General features: G+C 41.2%; 1 protein-coding gene across 3 annotated transcripts; it reads left to right on the top strand.

The window, feature by feature from the left end:
• Positions 1–624: 624 nt before the first annotated feature.
• On the top strand, positions 625–18,073 carry UBA3 (ubiquitin like modifier activating enzyme 3). 3 transcript variants are annotated; one of them, XM_009909164.2, is made up of 18 exons: positions 625–702; positions 839–880; positions 3,732–3,852; positions 4,832–4,912; positions 7,786–7,868; positions 8,972–9,052; positions 9,778–9,821; positions 10,110–10,174; positions 10,741–10,896; positions 11,031–11,133; positions 11,656–11,769; positions 13,452–13,505; positions 13,928–13,964; positions 14,045–14,126; positions 16,096–16,196; positions 16,323–16,386; positions 16,497–16,551; positions 17,631–18,073. In XM_009909164.2, exons 1-18 carry the CDS (start codon positions 683–685, stop codon positions 17,717–17,719), a joined length of 1,392 nt encoding a protein of 463 aa, XP_009907466.1. In that variant the 5' UTR covers positions 625–682; the 3' UTR covers positions 17,720–18,073. The 3 variants fall into 3 exon arrangements, with proteins under 3 accessions (XP_009907466.1, XP_009907459.1, XP_054017202.1); XM_054161227.1 differs by having other exon boundaries at positions 693–713; XM_009909157.2 differs by lacking the exon at positions 839–880 and having other exon boundaries at positions 672–702.
• Positions 18,074–18,361: the final 288 nt, after the last annotated feature.

Here is an 18,361-nt window from a genome sequence, read left to right as displayed (position 1 = left end):
TCCTTCAACCCCCTACCATTCTATGATTCTATAGCACTCAAAAATGAGGGCCAGCAGTAAGCCAAATGTGATCACAATACCCCACTGCAAGGGGGGTTTGGATTAGACGACCTTTAAAGGTCTCTTTCAGCCCACCCAAGTCTACGATTCCATGAAAATGGCTCAGGTGGACCAGGCTCCCTGGCTCACAGGGAGCGACCGGCCTGAGGCTAATTCTACCTCTGCCTTTTACCTCTATTCAGCCCAAAGGCTTCACAGCGCCGGCAACACCACATGATTTGTCCCTGAGGAAGTCATTGCAGGCTCCCGAGAAGGACCAGGGAGGTGGGTGCCGGGAGAGCCCTCGGCCTGGCGTTACGGGGGCGAGGCAGAGAGGAAAGGCGGCGCCGGCCTCTCCGGGTCTCAAGACACCTCTTGGGATTTTATGAGAACGCTTCAGCCCGGGCTTTTCCTCCGCAGGCCGGTCGGGGCGGGAAGGCGGCTGTGGCGGCCAGGTCAAGGGAGGGCGGCGGGGGTCCAGGGAGGAATGCCCGGTCTGTTGCCATGGAGGTCAGAGCGCCAGCGACCCGCCCGCGCAGTCTTTATCTTCTCGCGGACTCGAGGGGCCCGCAGCCGTGGCGGCGTCCGGGCAGAGCACCGCCCATAGAGGCGCCGTGGGGCACTGTGGGAAGCAGAGGGAAATATGGCGGATGGTGAGGAACCGTAAGTACCCTGTATGTGTGTGCTCGGCTGCCCCTTCCCCTGCTTCCCGGGGATGGGTGGGCCCCGGGGTCCCCTCTCCCTCCTCCCCGGTCTCTGTAGCGCGATACTGACCCTTCTTTTATTCTCTCTCTTTTAGGGAGAAGAAAAGAAGGAGGCTAGAGGAGCTGCTGGCGGATGGGTTAGTGCGGGGCTGCGGGCGAGCGGGCCCCCGGCCCGGGGCAGGGGCAGGCAGTGCTTGCTGAGGGGCGGCTGGTAGGTCAGGGCGAGCCGCAGCCCCGCAGAAGAGGTTTGGGTTGGGAGGAGGCTGCGAGTTAGTTCAGGGCTGCGAGGTCCGCTGGAGAGGCGCTGGTAGAGGCGACCGTGCATGAGCGGCCCGAGGCCCGGTGGGCTGAGTGGAGAGGGAATGGTACAGTCCAGGGTCCGAGGAGGGAGCCCAGGAAAGGTGTTAGGTGCGTTAGTGTGAGGAGAAGGGGAATGCGAAAGGGCGTTTGAACAGTAAGGACTGGGGAAGAGGAATCTCCTGGGGAGAGGACCAAGGGGCTCACCCGGAGTGGGAATGGGAATTGCGGGCTTGGAGCTTGGCATGAGTAAAGGCTGGTGTGCTGGAGAGCTTTGTGACAGGAATGGAAAAAGCTGCATTGCTGGTCAGCGATCTGGGGAAGGCCTCTAGGCTAGAAGCAGGTGACTAAAAAATTGGCTGAAAATTAAAAATTCAGGCTGCGGAAGAGTTGCCTCTGCTTATTAAAACCCTAAATTCTATGCATCTGTCTTAATGGCCTTGAAAACTAATGTTCCAAAATCTTTAATCTTATCTGCTTCCATCCCTTAACTATTCCCTTCCATCTGCTTGTGGCCCTCTTCCCAAAGAACCCAAAGCAGACCTGCCTGTCTGAGCAGTGGACTTGCAGGCAGTGCATGTGTGTGTCGGGGTGAGGGTCACAAAAATCCCCGGGCATGTTGGATTGGTGGGTGCATGCCAAGTCCCTCAAAAGCATGGAGCTTTGGAGATGGGAAGGTGGCAGGGAAAAGTCTGGGCTGAAAACAACACAAGGACTGTGGTGCTCTGCTCTTTTAACCCAAATGTAAAATTAATTTGATGAAATAAATAAGAATTCTGTTAAAACTCTCCATAATGCAAGTATCTGGTAATGCTGTAACAACACCACAAAAATAAACACATTAAAACTGGTTCTAGAGTTAAACATAAAATCTCAGGTTGAGTTACTGGCATTTCTCAGTTCTCCACAATGTCCAAACCTGTAAAAATCCAAACTGCAGTATAATAATTGCAAAATTGAAATTGCATCTTACCACTCTTTGTCACTTATAAAAGAAAATACCCATCTAAACAGTAAAGGAGTGCTGCTGCTTAATGGCTGGTTGTCAGGGTTAAACAAAAAGTTGCTCTTACTGTCACCAAGTGTAGCTTCTGAACTTGTTTCCAGAAAAGTTAAAATTTTGGAGCAATTATTGTGATATTGACCCATTTTATTTGCTTAAGTCACCGCCTAATATACATCCTGAACACTAGTCTACAACAGATGAGCCCAGGGCTCAATGAAGGGGGTGTTGTGTTTATTCACACCCTAATTTTTTATGTGAATTATGAAAATGGGAGGAGATACAAAAATGCAAGTCAGCAATCAAAAGACCCTTACCAATGCAAATAGGTTTTGTAGATCTTATTTAACTGCTAATACAGTAAGTTAACTTACCTAAAGTAAATAGCTAACCAGGAATGAGTTCAGTCTGCAATCAAAATACAAATGATGATGCATCTATTCTGGCAGTTTGGTGAGGTTTTTCTGTTACTGAAAAGCTGCAGAATTAATTGCCCCTAAGATGAAGTTACTGCAGACATACTGTGTTGTCCATCATGAATTCTGTGAGGGTAAAGGCATTCACTGTCTTAAATGTTTTCACTACATTTTCCTTTTAGTTTGAGATGAGTCATCAGAAGGAATAATAAATTCTAAATGTTACCCAACAAGGGTTATTGATACAAGCTTGCTTCATAGGAGAAAGCAAGTAACACTCCTTATCAAGTGTGACACAACCTTTCACACTCAGAGTTGGCGAAGCTCTTTTATAATAGGCTTAGTTTTCTATTAACATAGAACAATTCTTCTCCTCTTTAAAAAGGGAAGTGTATTCTGTTAAGGAAGGGCCTGTTCTGTGTAGGTAATGATCTTACCTTGAGGAATTACTTAAGAGAGCTGATTTTGAACTATTCCAGTAAGTCTCTTAACAGTTTATAGTTATCTACTACTAAAAGTGACCTGAAAAGGTAGAATAAAAGTTGGGGAGTATTTGATAGAAATTCTGTCTCTGATTTAAAATAAAATAGCAGCAAACATTCCTTTGTTTTCCAAGCATGAATGCTACTGAGACAGGGATTGAAAAACAGGGGTGTTCTAAATTCCATAGTACCAGTTGAAGGTGAAGAGCATTCAAAATTCCCATTTTTAACACAGTTTTTTAACAATCTACTGTGAAGATTGGAAAGCAGTGTTGAAGCATCTTGCTGTTACATCTGCAGCGCCTCACAGCTGCGGTTACAAAGTGACAATTCTCAACATGGTTTATGAACTTAAAAAAAGCCTGTCAAAAAGAGGATGCAAGGCTTTGATTGGAAAAAAAAGAAAATCACCCTCCAAATCTAATGGGGCAGCTTCCTTTTCTGTGTCCTCTTTAAATGTGAGGAATATAAAAGCCAAAGGGCTAGACTCTCTTAGTTTTTTTTTTTCCACTTCAGGTCAACTTTTACTAGTAACAGCTATATCAGTGGGATTTACTGAAATGCTTGAGGTTTTCCCCCTCGATGCATATCTGCTTCTAGTTCCACAAATACAACCCACTCATGCAAACGTTCTTGCACAGAACTTAACGTGCGTTAAGGAATGTGCAGGTGTGTTTGCATGAATGGTCAATCGTTTTAGGTGCTTTTAAGATCTATAAAGAAAAAAATATTTTAGAGGTGTGGCTTTTTCTGTATGGTTTTGCAGCTGAATTTACTGTGTTCTGTGCAGAATGGCTGTTGATGGTGGGTGTGGGGTCACTGGAGACTGGGAAGGTCGCTGGAACCATGTAAAGAAGTTCCTCGAGCGATCTGGACCATTCACACATCCTGAATTCGAACCAGGCACTCAAGTGAGAAACACTTACTTTACGTAACAAATCTGTAGCATGTATTGCAACTGATGTAAACAGTTTCATTAATTGACCACCAGCAGCTGTGAATAGTAAAACTGCATGAAAAGGTTATGTTTTAATCAGCTAAACATTATGATTTTAGAAGAGCATTGTATTCTTTTTCTAAGCTTGTATTTCTAAGTTGTGCAGTCAGGTACAAGTTTGTTGTCATCATATGTAGAATTACGTAAGAAGGTATTAATTATGCTTTGTCTTTTAGTTCCATGTGAAAAATAGCAGCATTTGTTTCCATATCTAAGGTATTAGATACAGTAAGGAATTTCTTGTACTTAAAGAATGAAGATTAATAAGAGTACTTAGAGAAGTGGGAAAGATGTTCAGTAGGGAAAAGCAAAGTTTAGACTGTTTTAATTATTTCTTCTGCTCTCCTTTTTTGGTACGTTTTGGTTTAGAGCTCTACAGTTGAATGTATTTTACTGTTACCTTTCTAATGTACTGTTCTATTATTTACTAGTTTGAGGCTGAGGTCTAGTAGAACAATACACAGCAGTTATGTAGTTAAAAATGTCAATCCTTTGTAGCCAGAAGTGTTGTCTGCCTCTTTAGATTTCTTTTTGATATTATATACAAGTATTTTGAGGAAGAAAATGTTACCTCTTTAAACAGAATAAAAATAAAAGTGGAACTTGCTTTTTTTCATGGTCAAAAAAGTAGAATTCTGTTAGCAACAAAGATCTTGCTTTCCTGTAAGATGGAATATTGGAACTGCATAAACTCAATACCTAACTTAAGTCCAACATGTAATTACTTCTGCAAGCACAGATTGCTGCAGTGATCTAAGTTGGTTTATGTGAAACTAGGCACTGGAAACTTGTCATAATGAATTTATAGAGGTCATGAAGCAAATGACAAATGGTGCTTTTTCCTGTTTAGTGTATTAATTTTCTTCTTCTGTTTTTTTTTATATTTTCTGCAGGGTTTTGAGTTTTTGTTAAGCACATGTAAAGTACTAGTTATTGGAGCAGGAGGATTAGGATGTGAACTCCTGAAAAATCTGGTAATGACTCAGTTTTCACCCTTTGCTTCTTAGAGTCTTACTTTTGCCTCTTTTTTTGTTCTCGAGGAAATTCTCTTTTCTAATCTTCTTTACCTTTGCTAAATGACAATTTTGATTGCCTATAGCTACTAAACTTCTAAGGTCTAATCAAAAGATAAAACATGTGATGATACAGACAATAAACTTGAAGAATGCACTTTGATAATAAGCTTTAAAGGTGGTCGTCTGGCATGTCACATGTTATTTAACGTTCTCAAAGCTTGTCATGAGGGACAACATGGTGCTATTTATGAAATGTACACAAGAATTCACTTGCAAATATGGTCTGATGGTATTTTTCCCTAATAATGAGGAAATCAGTAGGGAAATGAAGTGAACTAAGAACAAATCATGCTCATAATGATACAAGGAAGTGTTTGGAATACAATGGCTACAACGTATCTGTGAAAAGTCACTTTGAACTGTCATAAGTAGCTGGTACAAAGTTGAATTTCAGTTTATTTTATGTCTTTAGATTAATTCCAAAGTGAGGTTAGAATTGCTGGATTTATGTTCTTCCATAGTGAAAGTAGTAGAGCCAGAATTACTGTGTCTGTGGTAACCTTTGTATTTGGCTTCCTGAGTAGTGGCTCTCTGGTTTTCCAGTTCCCCAAGACCAGTAAGTCAGAAGTTGTCTGCAGAGCCCGGACACTCCCTCAGAGTTGCATCTGTACTGCTGAACTCAGCCTATGTAAGGGTAGCTTTGCTGAGTCAAACCAGCATGTGCTATCTATCCTGTGTGAAAATAGTAAAGGAGGAATAGCAAATAGGGTATGAACAGGGGAAGAATATTACAGGATTCCCCTGGTGTATACGTTACCAGAAGCTATCCTGTAGTTTTCTTACACAGTGTTAGTTTATAATGGATTCTCTCACTGTGTTCTGCAAAACAGTTTTAATGTGTTTAAAATACAGGTATGGGATCATGTGCTATCAGACATTCACCTAATAAATGGGTATGAATTTAATTACCCTATTAATGTGTTCTTTATCCTCACAGACACTCATGTTTATCATCACTGTTACCATCCTGTTTGAGTTTGGCAGTTGAGACTGATACTGTACTTTTCCATGCTTCCATTTAATAAGAGTTTCAATCCTTATGAATTCTATGGGAAAATGTGTGGATTGATACAATAATTGACTATGGAATAACATTTTCCCTTAATTTATACCAACACTTATGCACCATTGTGTTTTACTACAGAACTTGAATACTGTTGTTTCAGTATTTCTACAGATTATCTCCAAGCCTGAGATGCTTGGTCAATGAATAACCTCATAGAAAGCCTGACATTTCAGATCCAGTTGCACAGGGTTTTTACAGTTCCAGCACTTGTGTATGCTTTTCTTTTGGTTGCTAGTTTGTTACTGCAGTGCTTAAACAGGATTTTACTTGAAGAGTCTGTGGCAGCTCTGAGGCAGTTTTCCTTCTTTGGTAAATTAGCATTGGTGTACTTAACCTTTGCTGAGAGCTACTGTTTAATGGATTTATTTGGGCATAAATTCAATCTGTGGATAGTTCATTGAGAGGAGGATTTGTATGGGATGAGGGACTTTGATAGTCTGTTGTGTGTGATCAGATCTCTTCAAAACGTTTTAAGTTATCATGATTTATTTTTATCATCTCCCGAAACAGCTCATAAGTTTAGATTCTATTCACATTTATTCATGTCTTTGGGATCACAAATATAAATCTGATAAAGACTCCTGTCTGTATGTTTGTGATGTCCCAGCCTTGTTCTTTTCCTTAGCAGGCTCTCCCAGTCTGCTTTGATAGTGCTGAATAAAAGCTGGACATTTATCAATGAAACTAAATGATTGTTCAGCACAGGGTACCCAATAGGACCTACAGAAATCCTTGCTTTTCTTGCTGAAATTCACTTCTAGCCTGCTAAACTTTAGCCCTGTTTCTCATTTTAATGTTTCCCAATATTGCACTTTAAATAGTTGGTACTCATGAGATGGCTCTGCTTATTCAGAAAATGGATAATGAAAGGTTGGAAGGTCTTACAATGTAACAATACTGATTCTTAATGGAACGGGACTCAAATTTTTCTGGGGTCACTTCAGAACCTCAGAACACATTTCCTTCCTTTAAACCCACTGTTTTGCAGTGATTATTTTCCTTTAACCACAATTCACATTGTTTCTTTGTACATGACCGATGTTACTACTATATCAGATCAGACCCACAATTAAGACACTTCAAAGTTATTTGCCAAATCTAGCAAAGGGCTTTGTGCAAACATCTCGGGCAGAATTATGTCAGAGATCCAGCATGTTCTTGGATAGTGAGGTGACTTTGTGTTTGCCTTCTGTTCCAGCACTGAATGCTGGCGTATTTTGAGCTCTGATTTGAGGGTGGATGTGCCAGACTCGTATATGCCAACTGTGAAAGTGGTGAATGTTGAAAACCTTAAAATGTTAGATGAATGAAACGTTGTTTTTCTATTCCTGCCAAGCAAGGATGTGCTTCTGGTATTTCTTCAAATTCTACATTTTTTCCTTCACAATGAATGCTTTTGATACACTGCAGTTGTGAGGGAATACTGCACATTCCCCTTACATCAGCCTACCACTGGCTTCCCCATGCTATGATTGGGAAGGCTAAAATAATATGTTCAGTACAACATTGTCTTTGACCATTGGAATGCTACTAATTTCATCTGTCTAAATATCATCATTAGCAACCCATCAAAGCAAAACCAGGGAACGGGGAGCAAGTATGTTTGCTTCTCCAAAGGTTGCTTTTTTGGCATGTGAAATGAATTCTGGACCACTAGCAAGCATGTCATTATCCATTAAATGAGTTTGACTCTCTCTTTAAACAGGCACTGTCTGGCTTTAGGCAGATCCATGTTATCGACATGGACACCATAGATGTTTCTAATCTCAACCGACAGTTCCTCTTCCGGTAAGTGATACTGTCACCATTTGACTTTGGCTTTTCTAAATGTACCTAAATAGGTGAATATGATCAGTAATTTTTAATGACATCTTGTTGAACCAAAATAACAAAGTTTCACATCACAACAGTCCTCAAAATTAACTAAACGTTATTTTGTGATTCCTTCTGGTTTTGAGATCTGTGATGTCAGGCTGCATGTGGCTCTGAGCAACGTGATTTAGTGTGAGGGCTGCCTGCCCATGGCAGGGGGGTTGCAACTAGATGATACTTGAGGTCCCTTCCAACCCTAACAATTCTATGATTCTATGTCATCATTTGAACATGAAGGTAATTAACATACATTCCTTACCCTTTCAGTACAGCTAGTAATGGATGGAAAAGGTGACACCAAAAAATAGCACACACAGATTGAGATACCAGTTTTTCTGGTACCCTTTTCTTTTCAAAGCAAAATGAAAAGCTGTTGGCAGGGGGATTGGAACTAGATGATCCTTGTGATCCCTGACTGATTCTATGATTCTATGATTCTATAGGTGGCGGAGTCGCCATCACTGGAGGTTTTTAGGAGAAGACTTGACGGGGTGCTTGGTGCCGTGGGTTAGTTGCTTGGGCGGTGTTGGATTGGTTGATGGGTTGGACACGATGATCTTGAAGGTCTCTTCCAACCTGGTTTATTCTATGTATATGTATTCTATGTATATGTATTCTATGACTTTTTGGTGCTGATAACTGTAGCTCCATGGATGTGTTTTGGCTCTCATACTGAGTGCTTTACAGGGAGAAAGTTCTTCACAGAGAGAGTTTTTAGCTCTTGCAATGGGCTGCCCAGGGAGGTGGTGGAGTCACCATCCCCGGAGGTGTTCAAGAGGGGATTGGATGTGGCACTTGGTGCCATGGTTTAGTAGTCATGTGGTCTTGGGTGACAGGTTGGACTTGATAATCTTTGAGGTCTCTTCCACCCTTACTGATTCTATGATTCCATGATCTGTATCAATAAATTGTCCTACAGCAATGATTAGCTACTTAATTCAGTATTGCAGTGCAGAAAGTCTTTAGAAGATTGACTTTACTGAAATAATGCATTGGAAATTGCTTGGATTTTCTCCCAGACCAAAGGATGTTGGGCGACCAAAAGCAGAAGTTGCAGCAGAATTCCTGAACAGCCGCATTCCCAACTGTACTGTCGTACCGTATCCTTTTGGAGACAAGTAGTAGCCCTGAAGGCTTCAAAAAAACCCTAGCAAACTCTGTAGGTGGTGAGACTATCTAAAGTATTTTGCTGCCATCCTCTCTCTTTTTCATGCAGTGATGAACAGATCCATTCAGCTGGTGATTGAGAATTCTTTCTCAGTGACAGTAGCATACAGGAATTATGCATAGGGAGAGAAGGCTGAGCTTCAAGAAACTATTTTGTATGTTTCCACTGAGTCTTTTTATTCAATTACAATATTCTGATTTTTACTGAAATATTAGAATTATGAGTTGATTCCCCACAGTGTTTCAAGTATGTACCAGTAGGAGACATCAGTTTATAAACATAAAGCAGCACTTAGTTGTACAAGATTTGGTGAGAGTATGTGTTAACGATGTTCCTAAGTGCTTTACCTGCTGAGCTTTCTCCTATATGTGACTATTGCATTGCATCCCTTACTACTTTTGCCAGATACCACAGCTTCAGCTGTGAGAATTTTGTCTCTTTCAATCGTTTTTCTTTTAAAGGTGTCATATCAAAGTAAGTAAGGCTTACTTCATCAGCAGGTAAAGTACTTAAAAAGTACTTAGTAAGACAGTAAGTACATGATTATTTTATAATTATACTAAGACTTTATCTAAAGTTTTGGCTTTAGGTTACCAAATAGAAAACAGTGAACTTAACTACCTGATAAATATATTCCTTTACTGGGCTTCCATTCAGTTATTTTAAAAAGATTCAAGACATGGATGAAAGCTTCTATCGACGTAAGTGCTATTTGTTTGTCTGCCAGACAGCCATGGGTGCCTTGTGGGAACGTTGCATTTGTTGCTACTTTATGCTTTTCCTGGTAGTTAGATTGCTCATTATTTTAGTCTCCTACAGTATAGTGGAAGCAGAAGTAAAAATCCAGACCAAACTGAAATACTTGCCACCTTGCTCTAGGGGAGGTAGTTAAACTGCAGTCAGTTGCTCCAGATTGTTATAGACTTGCTTGTATTAAAGAGCATGCACTAATGCAGACTTTAAATAACTCATTTTTTTTTCCTTCTTAGAGTTTCACATTATTGTTTGTGGGCTGGACTCTATAATTGCAAGAAGATGGATAAATGGCATGCTGGTAAAGTCTTCAGTTGCTTTAAAGCCTGGTTATTGCTTGAGTGTAGATCACTCAAATCAAGTGTATTTCTGTAGAATGTGTCACTAAAATGATCTCAAGGTTCACAGCTCAGAAACTTACAGCTTTCTGTACCTGTTTCTGGGTTTTTTCTTTATTTATAGCGAGGTTTACCCTTGTGAATTTGTTTATTAAATAATAATCTTGAGTATTTACCAGTATTTAAAGACCAAAACAACAAACCAACAATCAACCCCCCACGTACTTCAAACCAGCCAACTCTTTGTTCTGATATACTTAAGAAAATAATAGCATTTATCAAGGGGGTAAGGGAAGGAGGAGGCAAGGGGTTAAGGGAAGGGGGAGGTGGAGGTGTGGTTTGGTAGCAGAAGTCCTGTGCACTGACAAACAAGTAGTATTTTGTATGCTATCTACCCTTAAAGCAAGATGTACATGAAACATTCAACCTCGTGGTGTACCATTGAGAATAAAGTCTTCAGAATTCTTTTTCCTTATACTTTCTTTCAAAAAAAAAATCAACCTAACAAAACCCCTCCTGTATTTGTTAGATGTCATTTTTACATTATAAAAATGGTGAACTGGACACAGACTCCATCATACCTTTAATAGATGGAGGGACAGAAGGATTTAAAGGGAACGTTCGTGTGATCATTCCTGGTATGACAGCATGTGTGGAATGCACACTTGAGCTGTATCCACCACAGGTAATTGCAACCAGTGGTATTTCCTTTTTTTTCCCCTTTTTTTCCAATTCCTCCACTTTGCTTGTTTCCTTCCCTACTGCTGTACATAATGTTTTAAATGCTTTCTTCTGGTTTTGTTCCCCTGCCTACACCAGGTCAATTTTCCCATGTGTACTATTGCATCTATGCCCAGACTGCCAGAGCATTGTATTGAGTATGTCAGGATACTGCAGTGGCCAAAGGACCAGCCTTTTGGAGGTAATCAGACTGATGCTAAACTGACATTTCTTCTTGTAATTAATTTGTTTTCACTTAGGTATTCACAGCTACTTCTAATAAAATAGAGCTTCCAACCTGGTCTGGTCTATTCTATAATAGTCTGGTCTATTCTATTCTATAATAGTCTAGTCTAAGCTTAAGTGACTCATTGCCATACTGAATCAGCCTCCTCTGGGCTGGTGATGGATTTTCTTGGACTCCCTCTCCAGTTCCATGTTTGTTAATGTGTTTGACTGTCTCATACTGCTCAGTGTTTTCCCCGACTCAAAATACAGCCTTTAACAGCACCATAGATCTGTGAAGTTCAGATAGTTTGTGTACAGAACGTGTTGGAACTTAATGATGTTTGTCAAAATGATGCTTTAATTAAATTGTCAAATTTTAATAGCTTAATGGATTGTTAGTATTAACCTAAATTAAAACAAAAGGATTTCTTTGAGAAGTGTTTCTGAAGAACTCTTAAAATTGCAACTTAACTGTAAATTCTTAACTTTGCTGTAGAGGGTGTTGCATTGGATGGAGATGACCCTGAACACATACAGTGGATTTACCAGAAGTCTTTAGAAAGAGCATCACAATTTAATATTAAGGGTGTTACTTACAGACTCACACAAGGTAAGGGTATGGCATTTCACTGACTTTATGGCATTTGCAGTTAGGCTGGATTGGCATTGTTTGGTTTTTGATATGACTGAGGTGGCAGCTCTGCTGAGAAATAAATGGTTCTTTTCTCCTTTAGCATCTTCAAACAGGAGCAAGCAACTTGTTTCCTGTGCCAGCACAAATATTTTTATGATTAGTCAGATGTTCAGGCATTCATCATGAATCAGAGGAACTTGCCTGGGACAAAACTGAACATTTTTTTGCCATCTTATTTTTAACCTGGGGCAGCTTCAGTTTACATTACACAGTGACCACTTTTGCTGGGTTCAAAAAGCAGGAACAAAAGAATGTGACAAAAGAATGTTGCAACAGCAACGCTTTATGTCAGTTTAAGCTGCTTCAGACTATAGCATCTTGTCTTTACTGCTGCATGTGCCTCTGTTCACATAGAATACAGGGGCAGAAGGATGTAACTCATTAAATAAGTGTTCTAAATGCTAATCAAATAGAAAAGGAGTGGAGAATCTCATACAGAAGCTCCAGAATTTGTGGTAACTTCCATTTATTGACTTACAGTACTCCGAATACATTTGAAATGCTGCACTTGAACCTGTGTGCCTTTCTGTTAAAAAAGAGTGACCTGAATCCTTGTGTATCTTCCTCAGATCCCACCTAGCATACTACAGTCTTTTTTGTTGCATCACTTTGTATTGGCTTCTCTAGTAGCATTTTTTTGGCAGGCCTGAAAAAAGCGTGAACTTCCCTGTTCCTGATATACAAACTTGTATGCATAGGAAGCCTTGCTTTGTATCCGTGTCCTGTGCTGTGTGACTGGATGGGCTCTGTAAGAAGAGTTGAATGAAGGTGTTAGTACACTTAGGGCAAGCCTGTTCATAGTATCAGTCAGGGCTGAAAGGGACCACAAGGATCATCTAGTTCCAATCCCCCTGCCATGGGCAGGGACACCCCACACTAGATCAGGCTGGCCAGAGCCTCATCCAGCCTGGTCTTAAACACCTCCAGGGACGGGGCCTCAACCATCTCCCTGGGCAACCCATTCCAGGGCTTCACCACTCATGGTGAAGAACTTCCTCCTCATGTCCAGCCTGAATCTCCCCACCTCCAGCTTCATTCCATTCCCCCTAGCCCTATCACTACCTGATATCCTGAGAAGTCCCTCCCCAGCCTTCTTGTAGGCCCCCTTCAGATACTGGAAGGCCACAATTAGGTCACCTCAGAGCCTTCTCTTCTCCAGACTGAACAGCCCCAACTCTTTCAGTCTGTCCTTATAGGAGAGGTGCTCTAGCCCTCTGATCATCCTCGTGGCCCTTCCTTCTTTTCATGCAGAAGGAATACTAGAAGCAAATGTCTTTCCATTATGCATTTTTACAGTTAAACAGGAATAGCACTGAGTTTTAATTTTCAGAGCCAGATACAAAATACTTTCTTTTTTTTTTGGAATTTGCTTACTGCCTCTCTTTGTGTAGTACCTTTTATTTTCTCAACATGCTTGATCCATTCCTAAAATACAAAAATGCCAGAGTAGGTGAGCGGCCTGGCATTCCACCTTATTACAGAAATTCCTGGAAAGTTTAAAGTACCTTTGGGTACACCCTTCTGTAATTATGATGGCTAAAAGTCTTCCCTCAGTACAGTGCTTGGAAAAGACAAAGCTCTATGTTTTGTGTTCACAGGGGTGGTTAAACGAATTATTCCAGCAGTAGCTTCTACAAATGCAGTAATTGCAGGTATGTTAACAGAACTCATTTCACTTTCTGTGTTGCAGACTTTAGAGTTGTAAGGCAGCATTTTGGAATTGAGAACTTGGGGAGGGTAGTAGTAATGTTTAGATGACTCTGATTTGTTCTTACAGTCTCATTTCTCCTTACCATAGATTGTATAAATTTTAAGCTCGTGTATGGCTGTGGAAAAAATAATACTGGAAAATACAGTATAGAAGCTTAACATAGTCTCAGATTAGTGCTGGAACTATGCTATTGATACATAGAACTACCAGCTACCTTCAGGTGTTTATCTTAGCTATTACAAATTGTTATACTCAATGGGTTGGGTGGGGTTTTTTTTGTCACAACTGTGCACTAATGTCTGCATGTTCTGAGACAGAGGTGGAAAGTGAAGAAACTGAAACTATTTTTTTTCCTCATTCCAGCTGTTTGTGCCACTGAAGTTTTTAAAATAGCCACAAGGTATTTAATTTCTCATTGATAACATACATGACTTTGAACACAATGCCATGTATTAACACTTACCATGTTTGTCATTCCAGTTCATACATGCCTCTTAACAACTACTTGGTGTTTAATGATGTGGATGGATTGTACACATACACGTTTGAGGCTGAAAGAAAGGTTAGTGGCACTGAAGATTTGATTCCATGATTTGTATTGAACTTATGCAGTTTGTATGTATTTCTGCAACCTGATATTAAATCTCTTGGCACCCAGCACTGAAAGATATTCTCTCTGGAGGTTTAAAAGCATAAACAACAATGCTACTAGTCTGAGATGTCTTCAGGGTATTTCTTTTAGGGTGTAGGATAATGATTACTTTTTTTTCACCTTCTGTGGTTTTGGAGTCTAGTAGTGATGACAGTGGTGATCTGTTCATGTGGAGCAACAGGACTGTTTACCTTCAGATCAACAGATGTTTTTATTTGATGTCTTGGTAACAAAACCTTTTCTCCTACCCCTCAGTTTATCAAAACCTATTGTGTAGTATATGTACATAGAATACATAGAATAAACCAGGTTGGAAGAGACCTTCAAGATCATCGCGTCCAACCCATCAACCAATCCAACACCGCCCAAACAACTAACCCACGGCACCAAGCACCCCGTCAAGTCTTCTCCTAAAAACCTCCAGTGATGGCGACTCCACCACCTCCCCAGGCAGCCCATTCCAATGGGCAATCACTCTTTCTGTATAGAACTTTTTTCTAACATCCAGCCTGAACCTCCCCTGGCGCAGCCTGAGACTGTGTCCTCTTGTTCTGGTACTGCTTGCCTGGGAGAAGAGACCAACATCCGTCTGTCTACAACCTCCCTTCAGGTAGTTGTAGAGAGTAATAAGGTCACCCCTGAGTCTCCTCTTCTCCAGGCTAAGCAACCCCAGCTCCCTCAGCCTCTCCTCGTAGGGCTTATGTTCCAAACCCCTCACCAACTTTGTTGCTCTTCTCTGGACTCGTTCCAGCAAGTCAACATCCTTCCTAAACTGAGGGGCCCAGAACTGGACACAGTACTCGAGGTGCGGCCTAACCAGTGCAGTGTACAGGGGCAGAATGACCTCCCTGCTCCTGCTGGCCACACTGTTCCTGATGCAGGCCAGGATGCCATTGGCCCTCTTAGCTGGGCACACTGCAGGCTCATGTTCAGTCTACCGTTGACTAGCACCCCCAGGTCCCTCTCAGCCTGACTGCTCTCCAGCCACTCTGACCCCAGCCTGTAGCTCTGCATGGGGTTGCTGTGGCCAATGTGCAGAACCCGGCACTTGGATGTGTTAAATCTTATGCCGTTGGACTCTGCCCATCTGCCCAGCCTGTCGAGGTCCCTCTGCAGAGCCTCTCTACCCTCCAGCAGATCAACTCCTGCCCCCAGCTTGGTGTCGTCAGCAAATTTACTGATGATGGACTCTATGCCCTCGTCCAGATCATCAATAAAGATGTTAAAGAGCATGGGGCCCAGTACTGATCCCTGGGGCACACCACTGGTGACTGGCTGCCAGCTGGATGTGGCACCATTCACCACCACTCTCTGGGCTCGGCCCTCCAGCCAATGACATCTTTAATTTTTCCCCATTTAGGCAAGTTTGTTAATACTTAGAAAAGTAGCTTCTAACATAAGGGCACTTCTTCAGACAGCTGTTTGGGTGGTGGCTGCTGTTTTAACATTGGTATCTCAACTGCCTCTGCTATGCTACTGCAGAAGAAAACAGGTCTTGCCTTTTTTCAGAGTGAATCCTGAAGATTGCCCCTGTAACACAGGAAACGTGGTTTACAAAACATACAATCTTGAGATTCATAAGCAAATCTTCTTAAAAAGGCTATGACAACTATTGATTTGAAAGTCTGTAGTATTTTTACATCAGATAGAATTGGTAGTTCACAAATACTTCAGGTGCTGTTTGGGAGCCCATTGGACAGCGACAGCTTTAATGAGAATTTGGGTTTTGTCATTAATGTTTGCCACAGTATTAATACTTCTAGAGCAAAAAGCTTAAAAGAGACTCCACAATCACACAAATAGTTTTGGAGGCCTTATTAGCAGCATTTTTAGAAATCATATTTAATGTAACATGGATTATTCTGCTACTTTGTTGTAGGAAAACTGTCCAGCCTGCAGCCAGCTTCCCCAAAACATAGAGATTTCCCCATCAGCTAAATTGCAGGAGATCTTGGATTACTTGACAAATGATGCTTCATTGTAAGTGTGCAGCTGTTCTGACTGACTTGATAATTTTTGGTAGTTTAATGTATATTAAAAAAAGGTAATTTCTAAGTGTATTTTTACCTCATTGTATGTTCTTTTTTTGAAATGTTTTACATCTAGGCAAATGAAATCTCCTGCAATCACAGCAACTATGTATGGGAGAAATAGAACACTTTATTTACAGGTAATCTGAATGAACATCTGTAATTGTCTTTAATCTTAATTTGTTTAAATTTACTTTCCTGCATTTGAAAGGATATGTTAGGCTTTTGTTTTCATCTTTGTTTTTCACAGACAGTAGCTTCAATTGAAGAGCGAACAAGGCCAAATCTTTCCAAGACACTAAGAGGTATCGTGCATTTGTTGTTTGTAGTTTTTCAGGATACTGCTCTAAAGAGAAAGTCAAATTGGTTCCATTCCTCTGTATGGCAAGTTTAGCTTTGTTTTGCACCATGCAATAGAATGTGCTTCCTTATCCTTTCACATGCAGTATAGTTTTCTCAGGGTGCTCAGAGATGAGCTTTGAGCTTAAGTGTGAAGTAGATTAACATTTAAGTTACAGAGAAAAATGCTGCAACAAATTGAGCTGACAACTGATGTAAGTTAAATGTACTTCAGTAATACTTTAGCTATTTCTTCACAAGGTCTTTTAGTTTCTCCTGGTTGAATCAGATCATGGAATGGCTCAGGTTGGAAGGGACCTTCAAGATCATGTACTCCAATCTCCCTGCCATGGGCAGGGGCACCTCTCAGCTATACTCTGCTGCTCAAGGCCTCATTCAACCTGGCTTCAAACAGCCCCAGAGAGAAGGCATCCACAACCTTCCCGGGCAGGCTATTCCAGAGTCCTACCACCCTTGCACTGAAGAACTTCCTGTAGGATCCAATCTAAACCTACTTTCCCTCAGCTTAAAACTGTTCCTTCTTATCCTTATGAAAAGTCCCTCTCCAGCCTTCCTGTAGGTTTCCTTCAGCTATTGGAAGGCAGCTAGAAAGGTACTCCTGGAGTCTTCTCTAGGCTGAACAACTCCAGCTCCCTCAGCCTGTCCTCAGAGCAGAGGTGTTCCAGCCCCTGGCTCATCTTTGTGGCCCTCTGGACGTGCTCCAGCTGCTCTGTGTCACACCAGAACTGGACATAGTATTGGAGGTGGGGCCTCACAAGAGCAGAGTAGCAGGGTCCCCTCTCTTGTACTGCTGGCTGCACTCCTCTTGATACAGCCTAGGATACGACTCGCCTTCTGGGCTGCATGAGCGTGCTGCTGGCTTGCGTTGAGATGAATGCTAGTTTAACTGGTGAACTCTTTGCAGCTTTCTTCTATTGTGTTTCATGGTTTATGGGAATGGCATTCATAACTTTTCTCTTTTTTTTTAAATAAAAAAAGAAACCACAAGGTTTTGCTGTACTTAACACTTTTCTTTCCGTTTCAGAACTGGGGCTTGTGGATGGCCAGGAACTTGCAGTTGCTGACATTACGACCCCACAGACTGTGTTGTTCAAGCTTCACTTCATCACTTAACTTATTCATGAGTACACTGCATACACAGGGAGAGAAACCTGTACCCACCTCGTGAAACAAGCATACTCTGTGTGTGTTCAAGCAACCTGAAACGTTCATGTTAGTTCTAGCTTCGTTCAAGGTTAGGTAATCCAATTGAATCACTGTACTTGAGAATTGTACGTAGAAGCCAATATTTGGTGGATTATATTTGTATAAATGCTTATTAATATACAGAACTCTGATGTATAAGAATACCCTTTTTTTCCCCCCTCCAGTTATCAAAATGTTAATGCTAAAATACTTTCAGACACGTGGAAACTTGAAGGTGGCCAAAAAAGCCTTGCTGTCAGCACATGTGCGTACAGTTGTGCAAAAAGATGATCCTTGAAAAGGAACCACAGTGAACTGGGTTTAAATTGTATCACTCCTATACATTGATGAGTCACCTTTAAAACCAAAAGAGTAAAATGAGCATTTTCCTGTTATTTGATATTGATTTGTTCAGTTTTATGAAAGATGTTAAATATGGAAGAGATTACTTTGTTTACAAGCAAACACACAAGGACAAAACCAACTCTACATGAAAATCCGGACAGGTCCACTTGCAGTCCCCAAGGAGCTGCTGGTGCACGGTATTGCAGGATTTATGTTCAAGTATCA

The sequence above is a fragment of the Dryobates pubescens genome, chromosome 1, assembly GCF_014839835.1.
Source record: "Dryobates pubescens isolate bDryPub1 chromosome 1, bDryPub1.pri, whole genome shotgun sequence".
In the NCBI taxonomy this organism is placed as follows: domain Eukaryota; kingdom Metazoa; phylum Chordata; class Aves; order Piciformes; family Picidae; genus Dryobates; species Dryobates pubescens.
This window is presented reverse-complemented; position numbering and strand designations above follow the sequence as displayed.